We start from the raw sequence: 13,718 nt of genomic DNA, 5'->3' as shown, positions 1-13,718 counted from the left end.
AGCTGTAAGACAGTGTTTTCTCCGTACACTCTAGCACTTCAAAATATGTTTGCCTCTATGCATCAGTATACCTGGGAACTTATTGGAAATGCAAGTTCTCAGGGCACACTCCAGAATCAGCGATCTGTGTTTTCACAGGCCTTGGAGGAAATCCTGTCCAGCTTAAGAGCCCTTACTAGAAGGACTCACTTTTCTGCCTCACATAGTCCACACATCATTTTGAGTGACATCAAGGAATTACTCCCCATCAGATAACCTCCTGACCACCTCATCCCCACACCCCTCTCCCTTGCTGGCTGGATTTGATCTGCAGATAGGAATCATTGAGCGTATCTCAGCACATTAAATGTTTCTCGTCCACATAGGTGAGCTGATACGCGTACCGACTATTACCAGTACTTATTGGGAAGTCTAGCACTCAGATCGTGCTGGATCATTGAAAGATCAGACCAAACTCAGAACCTGGGACTCCCCATTTGGACTACTTGTTTTGCATTTGGTTCTTAATTTTCTCACCTGTGAAATGAGCCAGCATGTACTACTGTCTTAGAGATCCTTAAAGTCACAGCCATCCATACTTTGAATTAATTAATTGCCATAATCAATTTATTATCTAGTCCCTAAATAAGTCTAGAGACTTTAATCTGTACTATTTTTCTATTAAAAAGTCAAAATAACACAGACTTCTGAAGGGAGAACCACACGCAACGATTAAGAAAAAAAAAATATTTTGGAGGTTCCTGGAAACCACAGGTAGCATTGCAAGGAAAACAGTGTTTATTAAATATCTCTTGAATGAATGAAGGAGGCATGCAAAAAGCTAGGAGGGTTCATTATTTCTTGTGGAACTCTTGCTGTGAAGTGGAGGTAGCTGCCTAATCGCAGACAAAGCTAATGAAACCTCAGCATTCACGGGCTAGGAAGGGAAGACGCTCCTGCGGGTGCCCACGGATGACGGCCTCCGCCTGACAACTCCCGTCCATCCTGCCCAGTGCCCTTTCTGTTTTTCCTAATTTTCTTTTGTCACTGATTTTTTTTAAAAGTACGAAATTTACTGAAAAATGTAAAACTGATGATTTCTATGACAGATATCTGACTGAATGACAGAAACCCTCCAACCTTGAAAAATGTGGCATAAACTAGAAGGAAACGACATGCTTCGCCGCAGCGCAGCTGCGAGCGTCCTCCTTGTTGGGGGCTCGAGTACTGCCTGAACTCTGTGTTCCTGCATGGCTGCTAAAACTTCATCCACATCCTCTGTGCATTCTAGGAGATATCTGATGATCAAGCTTGTACGGCCTCCACCCTTGTGAAGAAGCGAGCAAATTTCAAGCCTCTCACCCAAATCCCACGTAAGAGAAATCAGAGGCTGTTGAGGCTACTAGACCATGAAAAGACAGCACAAAGTTGTTCTTGCTTTAAGGGTACCACTTTCTTCTACAAGGGTGACAGAAATTGTGCTGCACGGAGTCTATTGCTTGTAGGCCCCATCTCACCCAGTCATAATCCCTGTATTGTCTGCTCAGATGCAATCTCCAGTGTAGGTCTGTATCATTACTGAGGGTCCATTTGCTATGGAGACACCTGTGTTGTACGTCTTGACTGAACTGTTATTTTAGGGGTGTAAATCCCTGATCCGATTCCTTAGTACTTAGCTTATAGTCCGCTGCTTGCATGCTGTGAGGTAACATCAGACATGGGTCGCAGGGGGAAATGCATCCATAGGGTACGTTGTTCAAAGTTGTTAAAATGACCCAGAACGAAACTCAAAGTCATTACAGGGTAGGAGGCACTGTCATTAGAGAGAGAACTCCAGAACAGAAGGCCCTTAGGAAAACAATACTTGCCGTTTCTTTTCGGGGGAGTGTGTCATCTTCTGTTTATCTTAATTTTAAACATGTATATATGTCGCTTACTTTCTGAATTGATGTATTAAGAACTGAAAATTCGCCAGACGGTGGTGGCACACACCTTTAATCCTGGTACTTGGGAGACAGAGGCAGGCAGATCTCTGAGTTCGAGGCCAGACTGTTATACAGAGAAACCCTGTCTTAAAATCAAAAAAAAACCCCTACTAATTTCATTTTATTAATAAAGGTAATTTATGACAAAAGATTAAATAAAAAGAAGAGGCCAAGTGCAAGGCCTGCCTAATTGCAAGGCGTGGTGCATGGCTTAGGATGCATGCATGCCCTATATAGGGCAGGAGAGGGCAAGGATTTTACAGGGCTCCCATTCGCACCCTCAGTACAGCTTTCAGTTTTGGAATTTATGTTTCCCACGGCAATTTCATGAGGAAAAAGGGTGAAGGGAGGAGAGCCCAAATTTTCTAGCCCAGTTTTCTCATTAACAAGCTGACTCCATCAAGGTGTAGTGAGGTTAATAATTCACACAGAGTTTCAAAAAATAGTTTCTAGAAGAGCTGGATGCAGAAGCCACATATCTTGAATCCATTGTCCTTTCTACTACATCACAGTGATTCAACATGAAAAAGAAAGACTTTATCTCTGCAGTTTTTGTTTATCATGCCTGATTTAATAACATTTCAAAAGGACCTAGATGCTGAAAAAATCACAAGGACAGGAATATTTCTAAATGCCACCTTATTGCATTATAAAGTTAATATAAGAAAAGCCAATTAAAATGCCACTTCACTGGCATGTGATATTAAACTATTCCTTCTTTTTATGTCTATACATTTCTTTTTGTAAATTTGAATTTACTTATTCACAGAAAGTGTCCTTACTTTTATGAATCCTATGTTTTCAATTCTTTCCTTGTTCTGTCTCTCTTTATCTCTCCCTCCCCCACCTCTCTTTCTTTTCTTTTTTTGTTTCTATGGTGACACTGATTGAGTTACTGGCGGCCATGCCAACTTTGGTTGTTAACTTGACACACATAGGAAGAAGGAGCCTCAGTTGAAGGATTGCCTCCATCAAACTGGCCTGTGGGTATGTTTGTGGGGCGTTTCTCCATTGCTAATTCATGTAGGATGATGGCCCAGCCCACCATGGGCAGCACCATCCCCAAGCAGGAGAGCCTGGGCTGTATAAAAAAGGAAGTTGAGCATGTGCCTGATAACAAGTCAGTCCACAGTGTTTCTCTCTTGGTTTCTGCTTCAATTTCCTGCCTTGGCTTCCCTCAATGATGGGCTATAATAAATATGTAAAATAATGTGCAAAAACTATAATAAATATATAAAATATAATTGTAAGCCAAATAAACATTTTTCCCCAAGTTGCCTTTGGTTGTGTTATCTATAAGAGCAACAGAAAGCAAACCAGGACACTGGGCAGAAGGAAAAGTTCTTCAGATTCTCACCTAGAGATTCTTCACCTTTCTATTTAATAGGACTGTATTTTCCTAATTTCGGAATTTCTTATTTTTAATCAAGTTTCCTGTGCACTCAGTAAATTATAACTCTCCAAAGCAGCTTGTAAAGACGGATTATTACGAGCCATTGTTTGATTGGATATTCTGAGTGTACAGTTAAGAAAATAGGTCTTAAGCTTAAAATAAAATACGAGACTGAAAAGGAACTTCATTCACGGTTCATTTTGCTTTCCTATTTCACATACTACTTGTTTCCCGCCCCTCATGCTTAATGACATCCTCCCACATGTGTTCCACTTCTTCAGATTAAATGAAACTGTTTCAGCCCTCGGTAATATCCCATCCCTCACAGGCTTTTCCCGCAGAACCCTTCCTGCTTGCGTCTGTCTCGACACCCAGAACAAAGAGGCTAGGTCAAACTCCTTCTTAATTCACATTGCTGATCCAAGCCACGGTTCCCTGTTTTACCAGCTCATTCGTTATTAATTTATTTCCTAACTCAGGAAATGGCCCTGCTCATTAACTACCAGCATTATGGAAAGTACTATGCATGTTGAGGGGACTATGGAGAAAAACAAATTTAGTATCTACCTTCAGAATCTCTGCTCTATGAAGGCTTTGAAGAATTTTGTTAGTTTGTTTGAGACAATGTCTTGAACTGGTCATGTACCACAGGCTGGTCTTAGACTTACCATTGCTTTGCCTCGCAAACACGAGAAATAGAGACGCACCCTGCCATGCCTGGCTGTAGCTAGAATGTTCAGTCTGTAAGTCTAAAGTCACCTTTTTGGCACCAGGTTTTAGGGCACTGTCCATATAGTTCAAGTAAAATGACATATATCCTATAATGCAATTCCTCCAGGCTGCCATTCCTTAAAAGGTGGTAGTCCCTGCCGGGCATGGTAGTGCACACACCTTTAATCCCAACACGTGGTAGGCAGAGGCAGGTCAATCTCTGAGAGTTCAAGGCTAGTAGCATGGTCTACACAGTCAGTTCCAGGACAGCCAGAGCTACTTAACGAGACCATCTCAAACGAAAACACAAACAACCAAACCAGGAAAACTGTACCTTTCCCCCTCTAGTCTCACAGTATGGGTGGTTAGTATTGGTTTTTCACTACATTCAAGACAGTTCAGTCTCTCAGAACTGGTTTCAGAACCAGAAACACAGTGCTCTAATCCCCCTTTTCCTCCTCCTCATCAATCAATTTACCAACCCCACATCTGACAGAGGGCTAATACCCAAAATATATAAACAACTCAAGAAACTGGGCATCTACAAACCAAATAATCCAATTTTAAAATAAATGGAATACTGATCTAAACAGAGAATTCTCAACAGAGGAATCTCAAATGGCTGAGAAACACTTAAGTAATGTTCAACATCCTTGGCCATGAGGGAAATGCAAATCAAAATGACTCTGAGATTCCTCTTACACGTGTCAGAATGACTAAGGTCAAGAACACAATAGACAGCTCGTGCGGGCAAGAATGTGGAGCAAGGTGAACACTCCTCCATTGCCGGTTGGGGTGCAAACTTGTACAGTCACTTTGGAAACCAATGTGTTGGTTTCTCACAAAATTGAGAATTAAGGCCCAGCTATTACACTCCTGGGCATATACCCAAAGGACACCTCATACTCCGCAAGGCCACCTGCCCAACTATGTTCACAGCAGCTTTGCACACAATAGCCAAAACTGGAAACAATTAAGATGTCCTTCAGTGGAAGAACGGATAAAGAAAATAGGATACATTTAAGAACGGATAAAGAAAATAGGATACATTTGCACAATGGAGTATTACTCTGCTGTTGTGAATATTGTTATTATTATTATTACTTTCCCCCATTGACCTATAAAATGTTATGTTCCTTCGGGATACAAATAAAACATTCTATTTCATTAAAGCTTATGTCCCTTTAAGCCTCAGTTTGAATTTTGCTTAAGATAAATAACAAGTGAAAGAGAGAGAGAGATAGAGAGAGAGAGAGAGAGAGAGAGAGAGAGAGAGAGAGAGAGAGAGAGTTTGTTGATGGCTATTCAGAGAAGGAAAAATGAATCCTGATGGTAGTCAATTATGAAATAAATGAAAAATTAGTTGACAGCTTTGTCATCATTAAATGTAAGTGCTGTTAAGTCTTCCTCTTCTGTAATTAATTTACGGGTGCTAGTTAAGGATGAACTGAAGTAGAAGACTCATTGTAAAAATGCAGGTAGTTATTAACTCATACGTGGACTCTTAACACTCAAACCTGGACTTTTAATGCTACAACGGAATAGTGGAAGGAGCTGTATAGTTTTTGGAGTGTTCCAGGATGCCAGCAGTTTTCAGAATTGTCTGGTCAGAGGCTGGGGAGATGGCTCAGTTGGGAAAGTGCTTATTGTATAAAGAGAAGAACCTGGGTTTGATCCCCAGGATCCATGAAAAATGCTGGCTGTGCCTTTAATTCCAGCACAAAGGAGGCACAGGGAGGTGGATCTCTGTGAGTTCAAGGCCAGCCTGGTCTACAAAGTGAGTTCCAGGACAGTCAGGGCTGTTACAAAGAAAAACCATGTCTAGGAAAACAAAACAAAACAAGAACAAAAGAAAACGTACTAAAACAAAACTGAACAAAACACTGGCCAGGCCTGGTGGCACACCTTAGGTGCCTGTACTAGTGAAGCTGAGGCAGGTGGATCTCTATGAGTCGGTGGCCAGCCTGCTCTACAGAATGGGCTCCAGGCCAGCCAGTTCTACATGGTAAGTCCTGCCCCTCATCAAATGTTGAGAATGGCAGCATCAGTCATAACTACAGTGTGGAAAAGATGGAGACAGGTAGACCCTGGAACCTGATGGTCAGCCAGCTAAGTCTAGACTATTCGGTAGTTACAGGCCAAGTGAAAGACCATCTAAAAAAAAACCAAAAAAACAAAAGAAGTGGATTGTTCTTGAGTAACAATGTTCAAGGTTGACCTGACCTGTGACTTCATGCACGTGCACCTACACACACACACACACACACACACACACACACACACACACACACACACACACGGGAGAGATTAATGGATCAGTCATTTGTTATGGCTGAGTTTTGGATCTCCAGTAAAAAGTCAGGTGTGGCAACATGTGCTTATAGCCTTAGTGCTAAAGGCATATGGGCGGAGACCAGCAGAGACCTGAAACTCATAGTCCAGACAGTCTAGCTAGATCAATGAGCTTCAGGTTCAGTGAGACACATTGTCCAAAAATTAGGGTGGAGATCAAACCACACTAATATGGATCTTTGTGTGAATATGAATATGCACATGTGTGCATACCAGCCTCTGTGCATGCATAAGTACTAATGAATACATGCATATACATTTTTGTTTTCAAAAAGTTAATGAGAAAAAAATACCCTCATCTCATTTTATTACTTTTTTCTTTTTCCTTTCTTTCACTCTTTCTTTCAGTCTTTCTTTCTTCTTCTTTTTTTTTTGTTTTGTTTTTTGATACAGGGTTTTTCTGTGTAGCCCTGGCTGTCCTGGAACTTCTCTGTAGACCAGAACTCCAGAGGAGAGAAACAATTGGTGCTTTAAGGGGAACTTTCAGGGCCTGGGGATATAATTTCAGTTGCATGCATGGTACCCAGAGGAGGAAGAGGAGACCCATGGCTGTATCCCAGCACTTGGGCAGTAGAGTCAGGAGGATCAGAAGTTCAAGACCATCATTTTGACTCTGAGGCCAGCTTGGTCTAGAAACCCTGACTCCAAAAGAAAAAAATAAAAACAAAAAGAAAGAAAAAAATCCAACAGAAAAGGTGCATTACTTCAATTCATAATCAAAAAGTATGCGGTGTTAAAATGTACTAAACTTGGGGCTGGGAAGAAAAAAAACTCATTTATTCTCTCAGAGGACCAAGCCATAAACTGAGAAGTACCAGTAAATTTCTAATCACCAAGTCCAATGTGCTTGCTCAGCATTTCAGTTATTTGAAGCTTTTAATTGAGTTGACCATTATCACCTTTATAAAACCTTTCTTTGCTTCAGGATTTTTTTTTCTCTCTCCCTGTAATCTTTTTTCTTCCAGTGAATTTTATTTTTATTTCCACCTACCAAGAGGCCCATTCTCAATTCTCTACTTCCTTCAAGAGATATGTGCCCTTCAATATAAATATCACAGTTCCAGCATGTGAAATACTATCTGACTATACCTGCATGAATCTCTTGTCTCCATTAGCCCTTGGGATTCACACTCGCTCACCCCATACACACACACTCTATATACACTTATATGCATGCATAACTTTTATATGAAAATGCTAATTGAAGACTGGTTCAAGATCTTCTCAAAGATGAGCAGACCTGTGGATCCAGAAGTAGCAAGCACTACTATGCTCCACACACACACACACACACACGCACACACACACACACACACACACGCATGCACACACACACACACACATCTCATCTTGGAGCTACTTTCTCTGTGCCATTCAGTTATTAAGAAGTCTTGTTGAAAATCTCCCCACTTCATCACCTATGACAAACTTTTTTCTTTTTCTCTTCTTTCTTCCTTTTCTTTTTAAAAGTACTTATGGCCACATAACAACAATGGTTTATAGGTCTCTGGAGTCTGAATTACCTCAGAGACATCATGGTGGTAGAACATGACCAACTTCTTTCTTCCGATATTTTCTTTTATTCTCCAATATATTATATTTTGATACTGCCTTCAATTTACAACCCAGCTTTACTTCCCATAAATTCTCTTTACTTTTTCTTACCCACTATCCTCTGACTAGATACTATTTTTTCTCTTTAGATATTCCACTTCTCCTTCCTTCCTTCCTGACTACTGAAAATGTACCTCGTTCACATTCAACTTCCTTCATAAAACCTATACAAATTCCCACTTTGCAGGATCTCTTTATTTCTGTAATTCAAATAATTATGGCTCTTACCATTTTTGCCGGTTTATTACCTATTTTCCCTTACTGTTCACTATTTTTCATGTGAATTAGGCTTATCTCCCAAATTAAATAATAATCACGGCTTAGTCTTCCTGCCCCATCCCCTCCCACGCATGCACGGAACAGGGAGTGTATTGAAAACACTCAATGAACAGGTATTGATTTATGTATTGACTGAATACATAATACCAAGGAACAGAGAGTATTAGGAGAAAAGGGATCTTAAGGTCTGTCTGAAAGGGTGTTCAAGATTGATTTGTAAGCCTCCTGGATTGGAACAATTTTTGTTAACCTCACTTTGGAGTCAGGTATTTACAATGGCTATTAAATTGTTACCTTGTTGCCTTCCAGTGCTCACCGAGGAAATGAAATCAGCACTTTCTAATGCTGGAAGCTGACAACAATTTGCTTTCAAGGAACCTGAAACCACTTTGGAACTGACAAATTGGACTTTTTTTGAGAGTCCTTCATTTATGGTGTATTACTATTATATTTTCTATGAAACTATTTGGTTTTGTTTCTATTTTCATAAGGCCACAGTATTCCAGCAATATATAATATTAAAACTAGAACTATTCGGAACAATCAACTAGTTCAACAAATGTACTTTACAGACATGGGAACTGAGTTTCAAAAAGAAGAATTGATTTGCCCAAGTTCGTAATCTAGGTATTGCTGAAGCCTAGAAATCAGAAGTTACCAGTGCACGATTCTATGATTTTTCTAGAACCACATGTTGTACACTTTCAGTTTCATACTCAATTTGACATTATTCAAATCAGCAAAACAAGAGTTTTTTTACAAAATTATTTCTCTTACTTTGCACCCAAGATAGTGAACTAGAGCCTATTAAGTCATTAAAAAGAGTGTGTAGAGACAGTACGAGCAATAAATTACGAAGCAGATCAAGTTAAGGGAAATGTAAATATCATCTTAATTATGTACACTTTTTGTTTTGTTTTGTTTTTTTGAGATAGGGTTTCTCTGTCTAACAGCCCTCGCTCTGTAGACCAGGCTGGCCGTGAACTCACAGAGATCCTCCTGCCTCTGCCTCTCTTGTGCTGGGATTAAAGGCGTACACCACTACTGCCAGACAATTATTTATACTTCTGAAGCCACATAAACCTGCACATTTTTTTAGATCGGAAAGTTGAAGAAAAGCAGTTATGTGGTTTTTGTTGTTTTGTTTTAGGAGATGAATTCGTACTGGAAGCTGCGCTAATATTTGTACTGGTGGTGTGGAAGATTGCTTGCAACATGAATATAGGGTCACATAGTGTCACTTTGTGCTGTGAGAAGAGATGTCCTCTAGTGTTTGGGGGAGAGCCTGGACTATCACAGTTGCCCGTAACCTCTCTTCTTCCACAGGAGCAGAGCCAAATAAAACATCACTCACTGTCTCCTATTGGCTATTCATCTGTTTTATTAAAAAGGAGTGAAATGGTTTATTCTTGTTTAAAAGTCTGTCTGAGAAATATTGTTTGGTACCTCTAGCAGATGCAGAGATTTAAAGGGTAAAGAGAGAATCCGAGAGAAATTACATGATTAACTTTTTAAAGGAATGTTCAAGGAAATTTGGCTCTGGGAAAATGCTTCGTAATCTATAGTATATCATATCATTTGGATTGTCTGTGACAGGTAGAAAGCGGTAGCCAATACAAGCATATTGTTTTATAATTTAAAATAATTTTTAAAGCAAAAATTGCAAGTAGAAATTCATAAACTCATGCTGCGCAAGGATCCATTCACACGGTTCAATATTAGCTTCAGAGGCAAATTAGAGTATAAGAATGGAAGACGAATTTGCTTAATAAAGTAAAAGATGCGGTAAATTTAAATCTGAAACGAACCCAGATCCATGCTAACAGTGGAGGTGCAAATGATGGGTCCAGGGAATCGTGGCACCGAACAAACACGACATTGCTACGTCCACGTGACTCACCTGTACCGTTGTTAATCGCTGTCTGGATCGTGGCTTCTGGCCCCAGAACATCATAATCATCCTTCATTTCTTCTGTGGGGGGAAAATTATGGTTAGCATTTGAAAATTATAGAAAGGCTTACTCTACGAAGCATGCCAAGCATAGGAACAAGGAGGAGCCTTTCAAGGGAAACAGAAAAGGCTTGTTGTAAACCTCTAAACAATAGCTTTGTTCAGGCAATGGAATGAACCCAACGGTGCTGGCTGCACCGGAACTTATTTACTTTAAGCATTACTGCAAGCTGTGAAAAACAGAGGCACCTATGGGAAGCGAAGGAAGGGCTGTTCTTCTGGTGGCAGTTCTAGTGACAAACAGGAGGGAAACATTATTTTTTTCAATAAGAATTGAGTCCAAAGTGGCGGAGTATTGGTACTTAGGAAGAGACACAGTAAGCTGCTAACTCGGGGTGCTTAGTGGCAAAGGAGTTTCTCGTTTTATTTTCACGCTCTTGGTCCCCTTGCTGTGGCTGCGATGGTGTGAGTCCCAGCAAGCCTACCTTTTAAAAATCCCAAATTCTGTATATCAAAACTTGGAATGCCTAGCGTTGCAAACTAACATCTCAGATATGTTAAAAAAAATTCCATTCACTGTTTAGCATACATTTCTAAAGTCTATTTTCCTCATTCCTTGCTCCCATCTCTCGTAAACATGCTTTGTTTCGAGCATGTATGCTTCCACAGGTGATGATACACATTTTCTGATGGAAAATAGAGAGAAAACAGTAGCTCAATGTTTCGATGAAGTTGAAACTATGTAACACTGAAGGAGAGATTCGTGGATGATTAAAGGCCATTTTTGATAAACGGTAATATTCTCAGATAAAGCAGGAAACTGGAGTTTTCCCTGCCTACTATATTGTAGAGTATGTGGGAAGGCAGAGCAAGGCAAGCTGCCAGTTAAAAAAAAAAAAGTCTTTCAAATAAACAAACAGAACGTGCACTTTTTAAAAACTGTAGCTGTACGGTGACAACACTAACAAGCACAGGGCGTGGTCCAAGATGAGGAGCTCTGTGCTGTAACCATTTCAGTACAGCACAAAGAACTGGAAGTCAAACTCTCAAACTTATTCTGGCCATTTTCTGCTTCTCCCACAATACCCTGCGGCGGTGGGAAAAGAGTTGCTAGGAGATGCCACAGCAAAACGACTGGATCCGCATGTGGACTCAGGGCTGAAGTGGCATGTTTCCGTCAGAGGCACAAACACACATAGATGCTAGTTGAATGCCATTCTTCAAAACTGTCGCATAATTTTCGCAATATTTTTGTAGACTGTGCACACACTTCCAATTCATCCCTGACCCTAGGCACCTCCTCTGTTCTGGGAACGTTTTTCACAGGGGTATTTTGCATGAGACACCTAGAAGTTGAGCACACAGCAACAATTGTATTGTCAGTTGTAACCATCCATGGTTTGGGAAACTCCTTCTGGTGTTTTCATTGGCCCCTGAAAGAAACTAAGTAAGTGTTTCTGAGTTCAGTGCTAGACATAAATATAGCCTTTGTGCCTTTGTCCTTGCTCATCTCATGTGATTTCTGGTAGCCAAGAGTCACAAGAACCATAACTTTTCCACCTCGAGCCACAGAGGGGACAGCGGTTAACAGCTTTTAATTTTTTTTTTATTTTTACTTTTTGCATAATGGTGGTAATGTTCACGATCTCTGCTGCGCTTCCTTCCTCATTGTCATCTTCTTATGAAAAGGTAGAGCAGTTACAACAGTGGGCTGCTCCCCAAATTCATAAATGCAGGCCGCACAGACGCGTAGTAGGCCCTTTGTGCACAGTGTGGTGTTTAGTGCTAACCATCTTTAACCAATGATTACAAAACTGGTCAGAGACCATGGTTCTGCTTTTACCTGGATGTGTTTTACTTCAACTTGCTGGACCCAGCCTTTTCCTTTTTTGAATACTAAGTTCTACTGTTCAGATGTGCCCCTGGTCCTTTTCAGGTCTTGGGCTCTATGTGAGCCCATGTAGGAAGGACATAATGATACACACTCTCGGAATACCTCCTCTGCCTTACTGGCAAGCCTTGGTGGCTTCCTTCCTCCTGTCTAACCTTTTTCACGACCCCTCTGACTCGCATTTGCTGTGCTCAGAGCCACCTAGTGTATTTATTTTCCAAACACTTGTAAAAGTTTGCATTTTTCAGTCACCCTTGGGCTAAAGTTTTGTAAAAAAAATAAAGAACACTTTCTTCCGTAAGGATGAAGAATCCTTGAATAAGCAGAATGAGGCCAAGACGCAGGTGATTTATTTAAGTCTGTGTCAATGATAATGATGTCATGGTTTCCAGCACACTGTGTCCACCCCATTGTGGGACGAAAGAATGTCAAGGACAGCTCCAAACACAAAACTTTGATTGTGCTGGGGCCGGAAAGGCCCAGTCAGAACCGCACTACCCTCTTCAGTGTAAAACCTGCATCCTGCAGACAAAGTACTGAGCGTAGGGGAGAGAGAGCAAAGGAGAGGGGCTTATCTCAGGGGAAAGCTATGTGCTGAGGTATGACTGCAGACAGCCAGGCACCGGGGAGAAAACACTCCGAAATAAAACACACCCGAATTAGAATTATTGTCTATATTGTGTGTTTTGAACAATAAATAAGAAAAAAAATATTTTATCAGAAGAAAAATGTGTTATCTACAAGTCAGGATAAACAATGAGGAGCTTTTTAAGACTAATTTCTGTTCATTAGACATCAGGGCTCCACATCAGAGCACTTTTAGAACAACAATAAAAAAAAAAGAACAGTAAATCATCACTAATCATTAGAACCAGACAGGTAATAGCTGGGTAACTTTCTTGGCCTAAATAGCCTAATGAGATTAGGGATTTACATTTTATTCAATTATCGTGAGTCCAGAATGCTTGTTTATTTCTGTAAAGGTAAGCTCACTTGCACCACAGTCTCCATTAACTCCAGGTAACAGCAGGTGGGCGAGGCGCTCTTAGGGATCCCTGGATAGCACGACACTGGAAATTAGGATCCGTGACCAGCACCAGAAAAGCTGATACCGTCACAAGCTACTACTACAGCCTGACAGCGCTGTTTTGGCTGTTTTTCAACTATTGATCTTTTTTTTTTTAATTAAACTTTTTAAAAAGAAGTTTGGGGCTGTACATTTGTTATATTGTTATTAATTATTCCTTTAAGGGTGAAAATTCTGGTAATTGGTCCTTACCCTTGATTTCTAGATATTAAAATTTAAAGCATCAGAACATTCATTCTTATAGCCCTGCATATCTAGTTCATTAACAAATATGAATAGCTAACAGCAGCTCATTTAAATAGTATGTCTTACATGAGTTCTCGCCACACTCTGTTTCTGTCACACTGCTCCCAAGAATCATTGGCTCTTATTATACATGTAAATGGCTATCATAAAAATAAAAATTTCATTTAAGATTGTTAATGACTTCTGCAGCAGTCAGACTTCCTTTAATGATCATCCTCTGCCCCTAATTA

General features: G+C 40.3%; 1 protein-coding gene across 4 annotated transcripts in view; it reads right to left on the bottom strand.

Annotated features, from left to right (window-relative positions):
* The window catches only part of Zeb2 (zinc finger E-box binding homeobox 2), a 130,973-nt gene that overhangs the window by 26,677 nt on the left and 90,578 nt on the right, over positions 1-13,718 (bottom strand). For all 4 annotated transcript variants that reach the window (XM_075985293.1, XM_075985294.1, XM_075985292.1 and 1 more), the window contains one exon: positions 10,214-10,285. In XM_075985293.1, coding sequence (XP_075841408.1) covers positions 10,214-10,285 — 72 coding nt within the window. The remainder of the gene's footprint in view (positions 1-10,213; positions 10,286-13,718) is intronic.

Source organism: Microtus pennsylvanicus, chromosome 9 (genome assembly GCF_037038515.1).
Source record: "Microtus pennsylvanicus isolate mMicPen1 chromosome 9, mMicPen1.hap1, whole genome shotgun sequence".
NCBI lineage: Eukaryota > Metazoa > Chordata > Mammalia > Rodentia > Cricetidae > Microtus > Microtus pennsylvanicus.
This window is presented reverse-complemented; position numbering and strand designations above follow the sequence as displayed.